We start from the raw sequence: 21,506 nt of genomic DNA on the forward strand, positions 1-21,506 counted from the left end.
AAAATGTCATAAAGAAATACTTCCTATAGTAACAGAGTGATGAGATGATTTGTCAGTCTAAGAAGTATAACTCAAGCAAAAAGATCAATTTTTAGGTGGATTCTGTTCAGTTCAGTTCAGGCGCGACCCCATGAATTGTAGCATGCCAGGCCTCCCTGTCCATCACCATCTCCTGGAGTTCACTCAAACTCATGTCCATCGAGTTGGTGATGCCATCCAGCCAAAACCCCCCAGTAATTGTTTATAAGTGATGCAAAACAAGTGGAAAATGTGAACCCTAACTCAGAGTCTTCCTGAGAGTAGGAAGGCACCACTACGTTTTCTTCTTTAAGAACTTCAGTTAAAAGTAAAAGAAGCTTTTAAATTTATTTATTTATTTTAAATTTTATTTTATTTTTAAACTTTACATAATTGTATTAGTTTTGCCAAATATCAAAATGAATCCGCCACAGGTATACATGTGTTCCCCATCCTGAACCCATCCTTAGTTCTGTCTACTCCTTCCTCCTTGACTGATCGGACACTCAGAAGGGAGACAGTTTTATGAATGCTGCCCATCTCATCTTAGTTGTTTTTTCAAGGTATTCTGAAAATAATTTTTTTTTATGTAATGATAAATAGCTTACTGTAAATTGAGGAAAGTTCATCAGAAATTAATGCCTATTGGGACACCTAAAAAGCAAGGGCAGCTCTACCAATATAACATGAGTAGTGCCTGAAGATGAAGCACTTTATCTCTCAAAGGTTAAGGAATCATGGTAAATAAAACTCTGAAAAAGAAGGAAATATATATATATATATATATATTTAATATACATACATATATATTTAAAATAGTGACTGATTCATGCTGATGTATTGCAGAGACCACCACAACATTATAAAACAATTATCCTCTAATTAAAAAACAAACAAACAAACCAAAAACTCTTGAAAATAATCAGCGGCATGTTGCTTCTGTTAAAAAAAGAAAACAGCTTTATTCCTGGAATAGACAACTAAGGATGGCATATTTCATAAGGCATGAAAACTGTGAAGAAATAACCCAGTTATGTTTGACGTTGATAGTATCTCTGTTAGGACACAAGTGTATCTCATCACACAGGAAACCAAGATTCAAAAATCTGGGTGTCAGCAGCCTGTGCATCAGGAATCACATGATTCAATCCTGGCTGTAGAGACAGCTCACACACCCATTTTCCAGAACCTTGTATTTAGGTGAATGGGCTCCCCCTTTACTTCCTTTACTGCTGGTCCTGCTCTAGTAAAAGCTCTTCTCCATCTGTTGATTGTATTTCAGTGTCTCTTCCAACCCACACCTGCCTTTCTTTTTGAAAAGTAGGAAGATTTTACAAAATATGGAGACCATCTGACATCTCACGCTCTCCTATGAGGGGCATTGGCACCTGGCTAGTAGATACAGTATATATAGTAGGTTACTCTGAAATCATGATAATAGAAATGGTTGTCTTATAAATTCAGATTATTACTTTCAGTTTAGCTGTAGCTTATTACTTTCCCAAGCTCAAAAACAATCTCAAGCATTTTATACTGAGATATATAGTTTTCAATAGTATTATTCTCTCTGTTTTCCTTAAATTATAACTTTTAAAATGCCTTCCACAGTTTACATTATGATGTTATGTTATCTTGGAGCCAGTTAATTGTTAGAAGAATATATTTTTTTACACTTCCATTTAGTAAGAAAATGGTATTATATGTAAATTATCTGTATGGATTTGTTTCCTAATTTATAGGAACAGATGTCACAAGATGAGATGTACTTATTGCTTCATTCATACATCCAACAAATATTTATTGAGAGACCTTTAGACAGGCATAGTTGTAATTCTAGGATCATCACAGTCATCAAAATTGATAAAGTCTCTACCATTTTGCTTAAACTCTTGTGGAAAAGATGGAAAACCAGTCAATGCATGTGTAATAAGTTTTCAGTGCTGATACATGTGAAGAATAAAATAAAGTAGAACATGAAGAGAGGCCAGCTGACAGCATTATTAATAATAGGCAATATATGTTGATTTCTTTGTATCAACCACTACAAACTCTACACATACTGACTCATTTTATACTCTGACGATGTTAGCAAGTACATACCTTTATTATTTCATCCTCATGTTAGTCTCATTCTCACAGTTTCAGAAAGCAGTGTTTACTGGAAAACATTTTCACCTCACAAAAGCCTCAGTCCTATTAGGCCAAGGTGGAAAACCTGAAGGAAAGTAAAAAACAAAACAAACAAACAAACAAAAAAACAGCTTAGTGATGAGATATAATCCAAATTGAAAGCAAGTGTGAGATTATTTCTTTAAAGTTAAGACATCAGTCTTATGAAAGACCAATTTGATGTACAAAGATTACTAATGTCAGCTCAGAAGGAAAAGTGATAAAAGCTTTGCCGCTGTCACACCTTTGATTAGTCCCATCACTGGGTGCAGATGTATGAATTTGTTTCATAGATAGAATACTAAGTCCTCTTCCTTGTAATGGAGGAAAAGGGGTGACTAAGCTGACATCTTCCATTTTATAATTTTCACCATGAGCACTTGCATCACAATCCAAATCTTACCCTTTAGATTCTGGAAATATCAATACCATACTTAATCCTAAATCAGAATTCCCTCTTTCTGAGCTTGAACTCCATCAGCAGCATAATTCAGGATCATGTTCATAGAAATACTCCAGCATTTAGGATACCATGAAAATGTTGCCCTTGCACCCCTAGTGTTTTGTTATTTGACGCTGTAATTCTGGGTCCCTGCTCACTGGCCATCACTCATCGATCTGTTGGTCTCTTAATCTGAAGTATATTTACTTTTTGTTCTTTAACTTCAAGCATAGTATGGGTTTGGTTCTTATTCCATAATATTTCTCCAAAACAAATATTTGTTGAAATGACTCCTACCAACCAGTGACTTTCAGATTATCTCTGGCAGTTAAAAGTTTGTTTTATTTAATCTTATGATTACAATTTTTATTTTTTTTTATTGAAGGATAATTGCTTTACAGAATGTTGTGGTTTTCTGTCATACATCTACAAGAATCAGCCATAAGTACACTCATGTCCCCTCCCTCCAGAACCTCTCTCCCATCTCCCTCCCCAACCCACCCTTCAGCCTATACAGAACCCCTGTTTGGGTTCCCTGAGTCATACAGCAAATTCCCATTGGCTGTCTATTTTACATATGGTATTGTAAACTTCTATGTTATTCTCTCCATACAACTCCCCTTCTTCTTCTTCCCCTCCCCTCATGTCCATAGGTCTGTTCTCTATGTCTGTTTCTCTGAAACTGGAGCCTATTACACAGAATGATTGCAATTTTTTCAGAGTAGATTAATATAAACACCACTCATAGCCCTGGTCTGGGGGAAATAAGATGTTATGTTGTGTGCTGTTTTTCCTGAGTTTTCTCACTGCAAAACACTTGTGATATTGAAGAAAATCCAGTTGACTGGTAAAACAAAGATGGGATTAAATTTGGGAAGGAACCAAAGCCAAAGTAGTTTCCAGGTTTAATAATATATGAGGTACAGTTTTCCATTGTTTGAATTTGTATTTTTTTAAACCTTTAGCTCTTCCAAAATGGTAAAGTACTGACTGATAAGATTATATCTTTAGAGAACTATACTTCCTACAATAATTTTGTTAAAAAATTTTTTTTCCCTCAGTGTACTAACACCTAGGCAAAATATACTTTGGGAAAACTGTAAAGATCCTTTTAACTTTTCTGTTTAGATCAGATTGGGAGAAATAGCTTCATTTCCTGAGAGACTTCCTTAACTAATCCCTGGTGGGGTTTCTGGTGGATGTCCTATGGCAGGGATAGGGGACACTGAGATCTTTTTGTCCTGAGTTGACTCCACCATCTTTCTCAGTGAACGCTCCTTGGAAGGAGCTCTCCCCATCAGGTGGCTGTACATGTAAGAGATATAAGAAGTCCTGAGGATATCAAAACTCTAACGTATGAGGCTTCTCTCCTTCAGCAGAAATTTGTGTAGGAAAATGTTCTTCTTTCTGTATCCACAGGTACAACTTAAAGAAACCATCGAAGGTCTTCCTGGTAAAATGGATGCTGCCTTAGCAGAAACAGGAGCAAATTTCAGTGTTGGACAGAGACAACTGGTGTGTCTTGCCAGGGTTATTCTCAAGAAAAATCAGATATTGATTATTGACAAAGCCACATCGAATGTGGACCCAAGGTAAGGGGCTGAGGTCCATGAAACCTGGAATCTGAATTTTAAATGTGGTAAATGGAAAATGTTTGATGATGCTTAAAAATGTTTTCAAGTATTCTCTTTGTCCCAAAGATATCTCTTGATAAGATTAATTCTAGAAACTAAAGTATGTTATATGGCATTAATATTGTTATGAGACTGCCTAAGAGAGCAAAATTCCTAAATCTAGCTTCTGATAATTTCAAGGGAAGAATATTTCCCATTGCTTTATGAAAAATGGTAAATTTGTAAGTAGACTTTTTATACTTAGTTTTTCAGAAAAAAGATTAAGTCATAAAGCATGGATTTTTAAAAAATATCATTATTATATATAATATTTTTTAAGTCTTAAGTCTGCTTTTCCTGTCTTTACTAACTAAACTGATCTTCTTTGATTCCAGAACTGATGAGTTAATAAAAAAAGCAATCCATGAGAAGTTTGCCCAGTGCACTGTGATAACCATCACACACAGATTGAGCACAATTATTGACAGTGACATGATAATGGTAAGACCTTTACCTGTGGAATTTCAGTTATTTCCATTTTCGTTCAATTTTGCAAAATATCCTTCCTTGAAAAACTTTATAGGAACCTCTAATAAGTTAACTTTCTCTTAATTTTTCTCCATCCCTGACAATAAATTGAGTACTTATTTATACCTTCAGAATGTACTATTAAATAATATATCCAATAATTTCATATTTTCACATTAAAAATTTATTTACACTGTCATTTTTCTTAAAGATGGCCAACCATGAAAATATTTCAAACCCAAGATAAGTCTCCATATTTCAGAGTAGTAGAACATGGTCATTTTTACTATGCCACAGTTGTTTCATTATTTTTAGATTCCCAGAATCAAAAAATGAGACCTTTGGGAATTCCCTGGCTGTCCAGTGATCGGGACTTCATGCTCTCACTGCCAAGGGTCTAGGTTTGATCCCTGGTTGGAGAACTAATATCCCACAAGCCACATGGCATGGAAGATTTTTTTTTAATAGACTTTTATAAAGAACTAAACAGACATTTCTCCAAAGAAGACATACAGATGGCTCACAAACACATGAAAAGATGCTCAACATCACTCATTATCAGAGAAATGCACATCAAAACCACAATGAGGTACCATTTCATGCCAGTCAGAATGGCTGCTATCCAAAAGTCTACAAGCAGTAAATGCTGGAGAGGGTGTGGAGAAAAGGGAACCCTCTTACACTGTTGGTGGGAATGCACACTAGTATAGCGACTATGGAGAACAGTTTGGAGATTCCTTAAAAAACTGGAAATAGAACTGCCTTATGACCCAGCAATCACTGCTGGGCATACACACTGAAGAAACCAGAATTGAAAGAGACACGTGTACCCCAATGTTCATCGCAGCACTGTTTATAATAGCCAGGACATGGAAGCAACCTAGATGTCCATCAGCAGACAAATGGATAAGAAAGATGTGGTACATATACATGATGGAGTATTACTCAGCCATTAAAAAGAATGCATTTGAATCGGTTCTAATGAGGTGGATGAAACTGGAGCCTATTATACAGAGTGAAGTAAGCCAGAAAGAAAAACACCAATACAGTATACTAATGCATATATATGGACTTTAGAAAGATGAAAATGATAACCCTTTATGTGAGACAGCAAAAGAGACCCAGATATATAGAACAGTCTTTTGGACTCTGTGGGAGACGGAGAAGGTGGGATGATTTGGGAGAATGGCATTGAAACATGTATAATATCATATATGAAATGAATCGCCAGCCCAGGTTTGATGCATGATACAGATGCTTGGGGCTGGTGCACTGGGATGACCCAGAGGGATGGTACGGGGAGGGAGCTTCAGGATAGGGAACACATGTATATCCGTGGTGTATTCATGTTGATGGTATGGCAAAACCAATACAATATGGTAAAGTAATTAGCCTCCAATTAAAATAGATAAATTTATATTAAAAAAAAAAAAAAAAGATTACCAGGAGGCTGTTGGCTAAAGTTGAATTTCTTAGCTGTTGGTGTCAGCGGGGATTCCATGAGAAGAAAGGGCCTGGTGAAAAAGACACAGTATTTTCACAGAAAATACTTAATAAAGGAAATATGTCACATAGCAATTGGAGGGCTAGAAATGTTAGAACCACAGGGTTAATCATTTTAGCAGGCAGCTACTGTGTCCTAAGACAAATCTCCAGACCCAAGTACTCAAGAGGATAGGCCCTAAAGAGTCGGTGCTCAGACCTCCATGGAGCAGTCACTGTCCAGGTGCTGGTAATATTTGTGGGGGAGCAGGATGGGGCTGGTTCTCCACATGCTAATGGAACCTGGAATCTGGAGTCAGGTCCCACTGCTGAGGTGATGCTGCAGGATTAGCAGAAACTAAATAATCTGTTTGCTCTGTGATTCCCTCTAGTGCTCCCCACTGGTAGGATCTAACAAAGAGCCAGCTGGCCAAAAGTGAAAGTGAAAATCACTGAGTCATGTCACTTCTCAAGGTCAGAAAACTGGAGAGGGTAGCCTTTCCCTTCTCAAGGGGATTTTCCTTTCCCAACCCAAGGATTGAACCTAGGTCTCCTGCATTGCAGGCCGATTCTTTACCAGCTGAGCCACAAGGGAAGCCCAAGAATACTGGAGTGGGTAGCCTATCCCTTCTCCAGGGGATCTTCCCAACCCTGGAATCGAACTGAGGTCGCCTGCATTGCAGGTGGATTCTTTACCAAATAAGCTATCAGGGGCAAAGTGTTTCTGAAATGTGATTTGCAAAGAGCCAGCCTCTGCATCACAAAAGAGTGTAGAAAGAAAGTTAAGTCAGTGCTGAGAGACTGTCGATAAACAACCAGCAAGTCTCTTAAATAGTAGATCTGGACTCAGCACACAGAGCAGGCTCTAAGCTTTGGTGGTTGGATATCTGTCTAGTATCTTTCATGCAATTTTGATTTGTTCTTTTTCCTCAGAAATTTAGTATTTCCTTCCTTAGCTTTGTTTTCCTCCTTCCTCTCTCCCTTCCTTTTTTCTCTCTTTTTTCTACCTCTCTCTCTTTTTCTTTTCCCTCTGTTGCTGAATTTCAATAAATCTTAGGATGTGCATTTATAAAATGACAAGGAAAATCATTCCTCGAAGAGAACTCTTTGGCTGCAAATAAGCCCTAAGGAATTCAAGTTGTTTTCAAGCTAATTCCCAGCCTGTGGAAACAAGCTGATCTTACTCATATTACAGTTGCTAACTGCTGTCACAAGATCCTGCAGTATCCAGTGTTGCTGATTAGAGATGAAGTAAATAGATAAAGAAAGCCTGCATAGTGCTTAAGAAGCATCAGAGTTAACTTTTATTAAAATGGTTTATACCAAACAGGTTAGTCAGTATATACTCAGTTCAGTTCAGTTCAGTCCCTCAGTCGTGTCCGACTCTTTGCAACCCCATGAACCGCAGCACACCAGGCCTCCCTGTCCATCACCAACTCCTGGAGTTTACCCAAATTCATGTCCATTGAGTTGGTGATGCCATCTAACCATCTCATCCTCTGTCATCCCCTTCTCCTCCTGCCTTCAATCTTTCCCAACAGTATATACTAAACAAGTAATAATCAGTAATAAATGGTCACTAATACTCAAAATTCCTTATGTCCAGGGATAATGGAGCTGTCTCTACTGACTTGTTGAACAGTTCCTGGAATATCACCTCCCTCCCTACTCCCCATGCATTGTCAGGTGGGATCACCAGTGGGGACACCGAGTAGATACCAGACTGTCAGCCCTGAGGCCATGCCTGTGGCCTCACTCCTCCGAGCTGGTCATACTTAGGAATGAGCTCTGGAGAGGCAAACCACAAAAGTGGGGCATCTGCAACCAAAGGGAAGCTCTAGGTTCCAAGCTGTGTCTGGTCACCTGAACTAAAACATCTCAGTCGGAAGCAGGCCTCTCCTGCAGAGTTTTGTGAGGGACCTGGTGACATTCCAAGATTTTAGGACAGTGACTTTGAAATGCCAACAACTTTGTTTAGCATCAGCATCCTTAGTCCTTTGTTTTTGTTCTTGAATGCTAATTTGAAAAGTAACCTTTTATTTCTACTCTTTACCTGTCACTTTGTTATTCTCATGTCTCAGACTGTATTTTGCAGACTGCCCCCCAAAGGCATACTTCTTTCACAAGGAATGAATGATGCTGTGAAATTTCCCCTTTGAAACCTTTAGTGAAGCTTTAGAGGCAGCAGCAGAAAGATGGCTTGATCTCTGGTGCAAATAAATTCTTTGCTTCTAATTGTACCCTGGAGATGTATTTTTGGGTTTTGGTATTACAGCATTCATGGAAGCAGCTTCCTGTTACTACCTAATTCTTACACATGCTGGCACCTTGGAATGTAGCCTCTCTGGTATCTCAGATGGTAAAGAATCTGCCTGCAATGCAAGAGACTTGGGTTTGCTCCCTGGGTCAAGAAGATCCCCTAGAGAAGGGAATGGCAACCCACTCCAGTGTTCTTACCTGGAAAATCCCATGGGCAGAAGAGCCTGGTGGGCTACAGTCCATGGGGTCACAAGGAGTTGGACACAACTGCGCAACTAATACTTTCACTTTGGAATGTATGATTGGTTAAGGAAACAGTAAAAAATGACAGCATTTGGCAGACGTGTCAGTTGCTTAGTTCTGAGTCTTTATCTATCAGTACTTGATCCATAGTTGTAAATGTCTAGTTCACAAGTAGCTCCTTAATCAATCATCTTTGTTGCCATGATCAAAATATGTCCATTTGTTTAATGTTTTACTTACCAGTCGGTTCAGTTCAGTTCAGTTGCTCAGTCGTGTCTGACTCGTTGTGACCCCATGGACTGTGGCATGGACTTTCAAGGCACCTATTTTTCTTGATTGATTTAGAAATACAGGAACGTGGGGAATGGATAAATTAGGAATTTAGGATTAATAGATACGCACTACTACATATAAACAACAGGACCTACTCTATAGCACAAGTAACTTTTCAATATCTTGTAATAACGTGTAATAGATAAAAATCTGAAAAAATATATAATCTGTCTCTCTATATATTTATATATGTACAACTGAATCACTTTGCTGTATACTTGAAACATTATAAATCAGCTATACTTCAGTTAAAAAAAAGTTAAAAAAAAAAGTACTCCAGGCCTCCCTGTCCATCACCAACTCCCGGAGTTTACTCAGACTCATGTCCATTGCATTGGTAATGTAACCTCAGATTTTCCCCTGTTTGTCAATATGTTCAATAAGTCCTTAACCTAGTTTTACAAAACAATTTACAGCCTGGCCCTTCCCCACCTTTCTAGTTTTGTCCCTCTCTGCTCCCCCTCCTTCCTTTACAGCTAAAACCACACTGATGGTCTTTTAGGTCTCCAAATACAGTCTCTTACAGTGTGTCCTTTCTCAACTGATGGTGGCTTAGACTAATGTCCCTGCAGTGGAAATGGTGAGATGGCTGGATTTGGGATAGACACTGAAGTGGAGCCAAGTGATGGACTGAACTTGGGATCTGAGGGAAGAGAAGGGAAGTACAAGGGTTCTCTTTGGAGCCTGTGATAATGACCTTGTTTTCCATGGTGACCTTGCCCTTCACTGTGGAGCTGACCTTCCTGCTTCTGTTTTGGGAGACCTTCAGTTTAAGGCTCTCTGGTCAAGGTCATCAGTGATGTCACAAGGAGATCCCAGTAGGAGATGTAAATCTGGCCACTTGTTTGCATCTTGGTCTGACCTGGTTGCAGCTGATGACTCCTCTGGTAGGAATAGAAACAAGAGACATGCATCCTCTTGCTTCAGGGCTGGAGAATCGTCCTCTGTTCTACACCCACACAGGGTGTAAGCCTTGTATTATTTTCTAGAGCTTTGGATTACCAGTCGACTTTTAATCAGCAAAAACACCAGAAGTATTGTTCTTTCTCAAAACTCTGACTTTCAAGGCACCTGTTTTTCTTGATTGATTTAGAAATACAGGAATGTGGGGAATGGATAAATTAGGAATTTGGGATTAATAGATACACACTACTACATATAAACAACAGGACCTACTCTATAGCACAAGTAACTTCAATATCTTGTAATAACGTGTAATAGATAAAAATCTGAAAAAATATATAATCTGTCTCTCTATATATTTATATATGTACAACTGAATCACTTTGCTGTATACTTGAAACATTATAAATTAGCTATATTTCAGTTAAAAAAAAAGTAAAAAGAAATATAGGCATATCTTGTTTTACTGTACTTCACGGATACCGACTTTTTTCTTTTTTACACATTGGATCTTTGTCACAACCCTACATCAAGTAAGTGTATTGGTGCCATTTTTCAAAAACAACATTTGCTCACCCCAAGTCTCTGTGTCACATTTTGCTAATTCTCACAATATTTCAAAGTTTTTCACTATCATTACTTTTTTATGGTGATCTGTGACCAGTGAACTTTAATGTTACTACTATAACTTACTGAAGGCTCAGATGATGTTTAGCGTTGTTTAGCAGTAAAATATTTTTAAATTGAGGTTTGCACATTGTTTTTTTTTTTGTTTTTGTTTTCAGTCACAATGCTATTACACACTTGATAGGCTACAGTGTGGTATAAACTTAACTTCTTTATGCTCTGGGAAACCATAAAATTTATGCGACTCTTTATTGTGATATTCACTTCATTGTGGTGTTCTGAAACTGAACCCGCAATACCTCCAAGTTTCCTTTCTGGAATCCAAGTGATTATCTGTTCCAAAAGCCTTGAGGACATAAGTTAATGAACTGTAAAGCCTAATGCTCGAGAGGGCAGGGAGCCAGCCTAGGGGAGTGACTGGGTAAGTGATAGATACTGATGAAGGGCATAATCAACAGTGTTGTCCCTATGGTCATATATTTCCAAGTGTTTTTGTTGTTGTGCAGTCACCCAGTTGTGTCTGACTGCCAGCCCATGAACTGTAGCACGCCAGGCTTCCATGTCCTTCACTGTTTTCCACAATTTGCTCAAACTCATGTACATTGATTCAGTGATGCCATCCAACCATCTCATCCTCTGTAGTCCCCTTCTCCTGTTGCCCTCAATCTTTTCCAGAATCAGGGTCTTTTCTAATGAGTCAGCTTTTTGCATCAAGTGGCCAAGTATTGGAGTTTCACCTTCAGCATCAGTCCTTCCAACGAATATTCAGGGTTGATTTCCTTTAGGATTGACTGGTTGGATCTCCTTGCTGCCCAAGGGACTCTCAAGAGTCTTCTCCAGCACCACGGTTTGAAAGCATCAATTTTTGCTCACTCAGTCTTCTTTATGGTCCAACTCTCACATCTGTACATGACTACTGGAAAAACCATAGATTTGACTATATGGACCTTTGTTGGCAAAGTGATGTCTCTGCTTTTGAACGCACTGTCTAGATTTGTCATAACTTTTCTCCCAAGGAGCAAGCGTCTTTTAATTTCATGGCTGCAGTCACCATCTGCAGTGATTTTGGAGCCCCAGAAAATAAAATCTGTTACTTTTTCCATTGTTTCCCCATCTATTTGCTATGAAGTGATGGGACCAGATGCCATGATCTTAGTTGAATGTTGAGTTTTAAGCCAGTTTTTTCACTTTCTTCTTTTACTTTAATCAAGAGGTTCTTTGGTTCCTCTTTGCTTTTTGCAGTTAGGGTGGTATCATCTGCATATCTGAGATTATTGATATTTCTCCCAACAATCTTGATTCTAGCTTGAGCTTCATCCAGCCCAGCATTTCACATGATGTACTCTGCCTATTGGTTAAATAAGCAGGGTGACAATATACAACCTTGAGGTACTCCTTTCCCAATTTGAAACCAGTTTGTTGTTCCATGTCCAGTTCTGACTGTTGCTTCTTGACCTGCATACAGGTATCTCAGGAGCAGGTAAGGTATTCTCATTTCTTTAAGAATTTTCCACAGTTTGTTGTGATCCACACAGTCAAAAGCTTTAGTGTAGTCATTGAAACAGAAGTAGATGTTTTTCTGGAATTCTCTTGCTTTTTCTATGATCTACTGGATATTAGCAATTTGATCTCTGGTTCTTCTGCCTTTTCTAAATCCAGCTTATACATCTGAAATTTCTTGGTTCATGTTCTGTTGAAGCCTAACTTAGAGGATTTGGGGCATGGCCTTGCTGGGTTGTTAAATGAGTGCAATTGTGTGGTAGTTTGAACATTCTTTGGCATTGCCCTTCTTTGAAATTGGAATGAAAACTGACCTTTTTCAGTCTGGTGGACACTGCCAAGTTGAGACATGCAAATCAAAACTACAGTGAGATCTCGTACCAGTCAGAATGATGATCATCAAAAAATCTACAAATAAATGCTAGAGAGGGTGTAGAGAAAAGGGAGCCCTCCTACATTGTAGGTAGAATGTAAATTTGTGCAGACACTATTGAAAAACTGGAGGGATTTTCCTGGTGGCCCAGTGGTAAAGAACCTGCCTTTCAATGTAGAGGACTTGGGTTCAATCCCTAGTCAGGTAACTAAAGTCCCATATGCTCTGGGTGACTAAGCCCACACACCACAATTACTGAGCTCGTGCATCACAATGAAGATCCCTCATGCCACAGCTAAGACCCAGCACAGCAACAAACAAACAAATGAAGAAAAACTATGAAGGTTCCATAAGAAGCTAAAAACAGCCCCTGTGTGATCCAACAATTCCACTCCTGGGCATATAGCCAGAGAAAAACATGGATATCTGCACCCCAGTGATCACTGAAACACTGTTTACAATACTCAAGACATGGAAGCAATTCAAATGTCAATTGACATATGAATGGATAAAGAAGATGTGATACATATACACAATGGAATATTGTGCTGTGCTTAGTTGCTCAATGGTATCTGACTCTTTGTGACCTCATGGACTGTAGCCTGCCAATCTCCTCTGTCCGTGGGGATTTTCCAGGCAAGAATACAGCAGTGGATTTCCATGCCCTCCTTCAGGGGATTTTCTCAACCCAGAGATCAAACCCTGGTCTCCCGAATTGCAGCTAGATTCTTTACCGTCTGAGCTACCAGAGAAGCCCACAATGGAATATTACTTAGTTATAAAAAAGAATGAAATAATGCCATTTGCAGCAACATGGATGGACCAGGAGATGATCATATTAAATGAAGTAATTCAGACAGAGAAAAACAAATATCATATGATATCGCTTACATGCAGAATTTAAAAAAAAAAAATTAAAAAGTGGTACAAATGAACTTATTTACAAAACAGAAACAAACTCACTAACATCGAGACCAGAGACCAAATTTATGGTTACCAGGGGAATTGTGCAGGGAGGGATAGATTGAGAGTTTGGGACTGACATGCACATACTGCTCTATTTAAAATAGATGGCCAACAAGGACCTCCTGTATAGCATAGGAAACTCTGTTCAATGTTCTATGATGACTTGATTGGGAAAAATTCTTTTTTTTTTTTTTTTTTTTTTTTTTTTTGGGAAAAATTCTTGAAAAAGAATAGAAACATGTATATTGATTCACTTTGCTGTAAACCTGAAACTACCACAACATTGTTAATCAACTATATTCCAATGTAATAAAAAAGTAAAAGTAAATATACTCCCATATAAAGTAAAAATTAAAAAAAAAGAAAATGAATCAAATTATTTTGCAATAAGTCCATTTAATTTTTATGTCTAAGACAGCTACCTAGAAAATCTGCAGATGATACACAAGCCTGATAAACACATCTTCATTGAGCTCATGTAACTGACTGACTTATCTCACTTAATGCATTTGTCCTTAACCAGTGGAGAGTGGCAAATGATTTGAGATTGGCATTCCTGGAGAGTTTCTCAGACCAAGGGATTGTTATCACACTAACTTAAATGTGTGGTTTAATTTAGTTCAACCTGGGTTACAGGAAGAATGGGGAAAGAGTGAGAGATTATAGGAACTTTTTCTTATAGATATAAAATTTAAAAAAAATTCAAAATTGTACCTATTTTTCTGTACATAAAATTTAGAGTTGCTTTATGTTTATGTGTTCTGAAATACCTAGAATCTTTGACAAAACTGGTAAGCATAGAGGCTAAGTTGGTAAAATTCTATTCCTGACCTTTTTTCAGTCTATGTTCCAGTGTAACTCTTGCAGCTCCTGACATGAGGGTTGACCACACTACACTCTGTTCCTGTCAGTGCCCCCACCTCTCTGACTACCCATTTTCTTTTTCTTTGTTTCCAACATTTGACAATAAGTTTCAAGCCTTTATCTTCAACACTGGCTTGTTTGTCTTTCATTTTCCCTTTCACGCTCCCTCTTACCCACAACCATCAGGCATGTTGTCCTCCATGTCCACATCCCTAATCCCGTCACCCCTGTATCCCACTGCCTCAGCGGCTTCCCTTGCCAGCTATATCCGTTCCCTTCTTGATCTTATCCTACAGTCTTGCCAAATTACACCATTGGGCAGTCACCCTGTCATACCCTGAATTTAGTTTCCTTTGGTTTTAACTTTTAATCAGCATGTATTGTGTGCCTGATTCCTGTCATGTACAATGTCAGAGCCCTGAGATGCAAAGTGAACATGGAAAACCATATAAACCTGCTCTGGAGGAGATCCCAAGCTAGCGACCAACCCTCTTGGTCCATTTGGTTGCCTGTGTCTGGAATGACCACTGTCTGCTGACCCACCTCCAATTCTGCATGTTCAAGGCTATTCATTCTTCAAGGCCCAGCTCTGTGCTCTCTGTCCTCCTTGAAGCTTGTCCTCCAAACCTCTGGCCAGAACTCATCTCTTCTGTTACTCAACTCCTCTTCATGAATTTGTTTTTTTTCTTGCATTATAGACACTTCAGGATTTTCTTCTCTCTCTCCTTTCAGTATAGGCTCCCTGACATATGTGTTTTCCTCTTCTAGAGCATCTAGCATAGTGCTATCAATGCAGTTAAATATGCAGTAAACGTTTGCTGAATAAATTTAGAAACTAATGAAAATTGACTTAAGTTTTCCTCAAATATGTTTTGACTGTGGGTCATTTCATATTTATTGATCATGAAAGTTAAATAAAACTAGTTTTCTTTTTTTTGTGTGTGTGAATATATCCCAGGAACACAGTAAATAATTTGTGCCTAAGTATAATAAAATTACAGTTGAAAAGTAGACGGGATAAATGTTTATGTTTACATGCATATTTTCTTAAATTATAAACAAAGTTAATATTAGATATTATCGGTATGGAAAGATATTTTAGACTATTGAATATTAAAATTCTCCTGTCTCTTATTTTACTTATGGTAAATAATTTAACAGTGTCTTTTACTTGTAACTCACATGCAGAGGAAGCAATGAAAGTTCAGTCCTAGATTCAAATCCCACTTCTGCCATCTGCTGATTCTACTTCCTTGGCCAAAGTATTTAACTGCACATCAGTCTTCATCTGTATCTGGCTGTGAACTTCTTGGTAGACTGTCTTGCTCATCTTTAAATCTTCCATTCCTAGAACAGTGCTTTGGTGATAGATATTCAGTGCTTACAGGATGGATGAATGGATAGGGAAGATGGAAGGAAAAAAGGAAGGAATAAATGGAAGAGTGGATTGATGGAAATCATGAAGCTTTTTTGTCCACTCTTGAGAGATGATTATAAAGCATATGAAACAGTAAATCCTCAACTCACAGCTATTTTTATTTTCCATTCTAAATCCAAGGACTGCTATTTTAGTTATGGGATGCTTTCATGGATCTGATGGTTACTGTAGCCTTTGTAACACTCTATTTATATACGAGGGCATCCCATCTCTCAAACCTTGTGAATCTGTCCACTTGAGGCTGTATTCATAATGCAGTTCACTTTAAGATACTGTATTTTGTTTAATGCCTATTAAAAGAGTATTAATTAAGTGTATTGTATTTGTATTTTTAAAGTGTTTAAAAAGTTAAATTTTAAGTTCTTATAAATTATCAAGCATTGCAACAAACTATCACACTTCTGTCATTCCCCCACCTAAAACTGAAAACTCCCCTTATAAAATATAATGAGTTAGTAATGTCAATAGCAAAAAAAAAAAAAACAAAAACAAAAACAAAAAAACAAACCAAAAAACAAAACGCACAGTGTGAGAATTGTGAGTTGTTTCATATGGGGCAAAATGAGGACTGTGGCCCAGGAGACAGCATTTCAGATCGCTCGGAGAAACTACTCCAAAGAGTAGAGGGTCAGTGTTAGATGTGATTGTGAAGCGGGGTATGTGCAGTCAAGTACACCTTTTGGCAGAGGCTTTTTGCTAATCATGAAGAGCAGATACTGCTGTTAATGATTTTAGTGCTTTTCTAGATATGAGGAGATGCAAGAATTGGGCTAAATATGAGAAGATGCAAGAATCAGGCTCACCAAAATCTTCTCCTAAAAGTATCTAAGTATCTGAAGACATATTCTGCCAATTTATCACAGGGCACAGAGTGTCTCATTCCAAGTCTCCACCCTGTACTCCTTTTAGGATGTGTTGAAGGTCAGTGGCTGAAGTGATTTGTGACCTAGTTCTCATAGAAGTGGAAGGCAAGTGCCAATTTTTAGTAGGCACTAATACTGAAATGGCTCAAAATATTTTGATCAAAATGATCTTTCTACCATTTATATCACTAAGCCTATTGTTTTTTGAGAGCACTAATTTCTTTTTTTTTTTTTTTTTGGCTTTCAGTATTTTAGATATTAGCCAATTCTAATAACTACTCATCTCAGTGGCATTTATGTGTTTTAGACAATGTGAGAGAAATTGGAAAATTTACTATTCATTCAAATTTGAATAAAGTAGAAAGTTGGACAAGGACAAAATATTAATAATATTTTCATTAAAATATGTAAAGTCTTTATAGTCAGAGAACTCATTTTCACCAACTCTGAAGTGGTGATTTTTGAAAGTTGTTGCTTTTGCAGAATGTAAAGTTGTTCATTGTATGAAGCAATGAAGCTTTGATCTCAGGCGACTTAGCCTGCAGCAGCTTGGAGAAGGATTTTGGTTCCCTGGACAGAGATTGAAGTCAGGCTGAGGCATAGAAAGCTCTGAATCCCAGGCACCAGGCCTCAAGGGCCAGTAGCCAGTGACAAGGCCCTGGACTTCTGACTTTGTATAAATGAATTTACACAAGCAGATGAACAGTAGTGAAACAAAGGGCTCGGTAGGAGGGAAAATGATAACGTGTAGATAGTCACATGGGCAGGCTCAGAAAAAGAGTGGTACACTTGTGATAGTTAAAATTACTTATATGAGGCATTTTTTCTGGGTTTCCTTTGGCCAATCATCTTGTTTTATCTGACTCTAGTTTATACTTGGTTTATCTCAAGGTCCTCCCATGTGTGTGCATACATCCCTTAGGCAAGGTGGATCCTAGAGAAGAGGCTTATGGGTAGGTTGACATCACATACAGTGGGGTGGTGACCCCTCCCTTTTTGACCCCCAAGGAACATTTCTGCACATGTGTAGGTAGGAAGGTCTCCTTAACCTTGAGAATGAGAAAATGTGGCCTGTTTATCTTTTACCTGGGCAGAGCTCAGCTTCTCCTCCATCCTGCTATTGTCTTCTTCTTGGAGTATCTGTCCAGAGAGGACAAACTCCAGCTGGGCAGCCTGGGGCCCATCTGTCTGCTGCCACAATTTCGTACTTACTTACTTAGTCTTTGGCATGAGATAGACCTGTGTTTTAAAATTGTGTGTTTTTTTTTTTTTTTTCTTCAATGTCAAGAGGAGTAGTTATATGTTCTATGTTTAAGTAAAATTGCATATTGAGGGCATCTAAATTGGCATGCCAAATTATAGGACATTTTAATAATTAGGTGGATGTGACAGATTCAGTTATTCTTCAGCTCTTTTGAGAAAGATGCCTTTAGCAGTGATGCACAGTAGTTAAAAAAAGGTTAGTGGGAAAATGGCCTTTATGAGACTTAATGAACAATTCCCACTAAATGACATAGGATGGATTAAGTACAATACCTAGATGTGAAACAACCTGTGTCTTGCTTAGAGTTTCAGGGTATTTTCTTAAGATACATTTACTCTAGCAGTGGTAGTAGTAGTAGTCACTCAGTCATGCCTGATTCTTTGCAACCACATGGACTGTAGCTCACCAGGTTCCTCTGCCCATGGGATTTCTCCAGGCAAGAATACTGGAGTGGGTTGGTATTCTCTTCTCTGGGGGATCTTCCCAACCCAGGGATGGAACCTGGGTCTCCTACATTGGAAGCATTTTCTTTACTGTCTAAGCTACCAGGAAACCACTTCACATCAAAACTGTTTTCCTGGTTACATCATTTAGGCCAATTATTTCAGACTCTTCCTTCCTTCTGAAACTATTAAGCAAAGCCACCAACAGGCAGAAAGGCAGAGTTAAGAGCCCCCTCCTCTCCCTTTCAGCATCCAATTAGTGGACATATTAATGAGCAATAAAGTTGCTGAAATGTAGGCAGTTGGAAAAAGGAAAGAAGCAAGGAAAGATAATTTGTGACAAAAGAGATTTAGAGCCTCAGCAATTCAGACTGGGCTTCCCTGTGTGCTATGCCAGGCTGTGATCACTGGAATTTGGAGCCCAATTTCTTTCTTGCTTCTTTAATCTTATCCAAAGAGAAAACTGGATTTCTACAGATTTATTCTATGCACAGCAGCTCTGCTAAAGCTGCTTAAATTAAGTAGGAGCTCTTTTTGGCAGCCTTTCACTCTCAGAATAATAAACTACAACCACAGCCAAATTCAAGAAGCATCTTAACCTCTCTGACAAGAGATTCAGTGCTCTTTTCAGTTCAGTTCAGTCCAACTCTTCGCGATACCATGGACTGCAGCATGCAGGCCTCCCTGTCCATCACCAACTCCCAGAGTTTACTCAAACTCTTGTCCATTGAGTCATTGATGCCATTCAAGCATCCCATCCTCTGTCATCCCCTTCTAATTCCACATTCAATCTTTCCCAGCATCAGGGTCTTCTCAAATGAGTGAGTTCTTTGCATCAGATGGCCAAAGTTCAGCTTCAGCATCAGTCCTTCCAATGGATATTCAGGGCTTATTCCCTTTAGGTTGGACTGGTTGGATTTCCTTGCAGTCCCAAGGGACTCTCAAAAGTCTCCTCCAATACCACCGTTCAAAATCATCGATTCTTGGGTGCTCAGCTTTCTTTATAGTCCAACTCTCACATCCATACATGACTACTGGGTAAACAATATCTTTGACTAGATGGACCTTTGTTGTAAAGTAATGTCTCTGCTTTTAAATACGTTCTCAAGATTGGCCATAACTTTTCTTCCAAGGAGCAAATGTCTTAATTTCATGGCTGCAGTCACCATCTGCAGTAATTTTGGAGCCTCCCCAAAATTAAGTCTGTCACAGTTTCCATTGTTTCCCCATCTATTTGCCATGAAGTGATGAGACCAGATGCTATGATCTTAGTTTTATGAAGTTGGGTTTTAAGCCAACTTTTTTACTCTTCTCATTCACTTTCATCAAGAAGCTCTTTAGGTCTTCACTTACTGCCGTAAGGGTGGTGTCATCTGCATATCTGAGGTTATTGATATTTCTCCCAGGAATCTTGACAATAGCTTGTGCTTCATCCATCCCAGCATTTCTTATGATGTATACTGCATATAAGTTAAATAAACAGAGGCCTCGCGCCTTGTGAGATGATCCACGCTCTGTCCCTTGAGTGTGTTTCTGCTATAGCCACTCTTGCCTTTTGAGATGGCCTGCAGTCTGTCTATAGAATCTGTATGTGTGTGTTCAGTCGCTCAGTCATGTCCAACTCTTTGTGACCCCAAGGACTGTGGCCTGCCAGGCTCCTCTGTCCATGGGATTTTCCAGGCAAGAATACTGGAGTGGGTTGTAATTTCCTTCTCCAGGGAAACAAAACATAGTATTAGCTAAATCAGTGAATTCTTTGAAAATGAGGACTCAATAAAATTTAGCTGAAATAGAAGAATCTGTCATGAAAACACTGTAAGAAGGTAGTTTTCCTAAGATTTTGTGATTCTTGCTACAGTAAGGTGAAGAAGAAATCTGTGGACCAATATTCTAGAACATATTCTTAAGGCTTCCATACCATATAAGTACTGAGAGTGAAATTTTTGACTAATAAATGTTTTAGTGGAACATATTCTTATCGAGTATACAATAGAGATACAATAGAATCTTTATCTCTCTAAATAAATCCACTTCTTCACTATCACTTTGTCTCTCACTGAATTCTTTCTGAGCTGAGACATAAAGCACCTGAACTTCAGTATGTCCAGACACCAGGTGAGCAATTCTAATTAAAAGACTATGGGTTCAAGTCCCAATCAGAGTTTGAGCAGTTTCATTAGGATTTTGCCTGGTAAAACAAGGTAATCAAACCATTTACACAGCATAAGGCCTACCACCTAAATAGATTCTCTCCATTTTTCTCCTCTTGTCCCTTTCCAAAATATTGTCTGAGTTACGATATGTTACTGGGATACATTGCATGCTGCTAATGGGTTTCTTGCTGTTGATTAACAGGTTTTGGATTCAGGGACAGTGAAAGAATACAGTCCACCACATGATTTGCTGCAAAACAGTAAGAGCCTATTTTACAAGATGGTGCAACAACTGGGTGAGGCTGAGGCCACTGCCCTCACTGAAAGAGCCAAACAGGTGAGGCTGCTGCAGGGAGTTGTAATTGAAGTTTGTCCCCAGGGTTCACACTCTTCACCTGATCTCCAACAGGCATCTGGTAACAAGCATTCTGTGCCCTTATCAATCAGAAGCCTCTGGAGACGAAGCGTCATGACTGAGTCTTAATAATACTTTGCAGGCTGAAGGCAGGTCTGCTGAGAATCTGCAGCAGTGCTGGGGGTGGGGTCAGAATGTGTGCAGTCATGTGTGCATGAGAGAGATTTTGTATTGCAGAGTACAAGTGGTTGAACTCTCTCTTTAGATAATTACAGAGCATAGAACACTCTGCAGATCCTTTACATTTCATTCTGACAGGTGCTCAGTACATTTTTTCAAATTTAAATTTATTTTTAATTGGATGATAATTACTTTACAATATTATGTTGATTTCTGCTGTATATCAACATGAATCAGCCATGGTATGCATATGTCCCCTCTCTCTTGAGTCTCCCTCCCACCACATTCCATCTTGCTAAGTTGTCACAGAGCAGCGGATTTGAGCTCCCTGCACGATACTGCAAATTTCCACTGGCTATGTCTGCATCTCCATTGCTGCTCTGCAGATAGGTTTATCAATACCATCTTTCTAGAGTCCATATATATGCACTAATATATATTTGTTTTCTTCTTTCTGACTTACTTCACTCTGTTTAATATGTTCTTGGTT

General features: G+C 38.6%; 1 protein-coding gene across 1 annotated transcript in view; it reads left to right on the forward strand.

Annotated features, from left to right (window-relative positions):
* LOC129624645 (ATP-binding cassette sub-family C member 4-like) overlaps positions 1 to 21,506 on the forward strand; it is a 198,503-nt gene that overhangs the window by 162,602 nt on the left and 14,395 nt on the right. Inside the window, exons 28-30 of the mRNA XM_055542799.1 lie at positions 4,049 to 4,221; positions 4,638 to 4,743; positions 20,684 to 20,818. Coding sequence (XP_055398774.1) covers positions 4,049 to 4,221; positions 4,638 to 4,743; positions 20,684 to 20,818 — 414 coding nt within the window. The remainder of the gene's footprint in view (positions 1 to 4,048; positions 4,222 to 4,637; positions 4,744 to 20,683; positions 20,819 to 21,506) is intronic.

This window comes from Bubalus kerabau, chromosome 12 (assembly GCF_029407905.1).
Source record: "Bubalus kerabau isolate K-KA32 ecotype Philippines breed swamp buffalo chromosome 12, PCC_UOA_SB_1v2, whole genome shotgun sequence".
Classification (NCBI taxonomy): domain Eukaryota; kingdom Metazoa; phylum Chordata; class Mammalia; order Artiodactyla; family Bovidae; genus Bubalus; species Bubalus kerabau.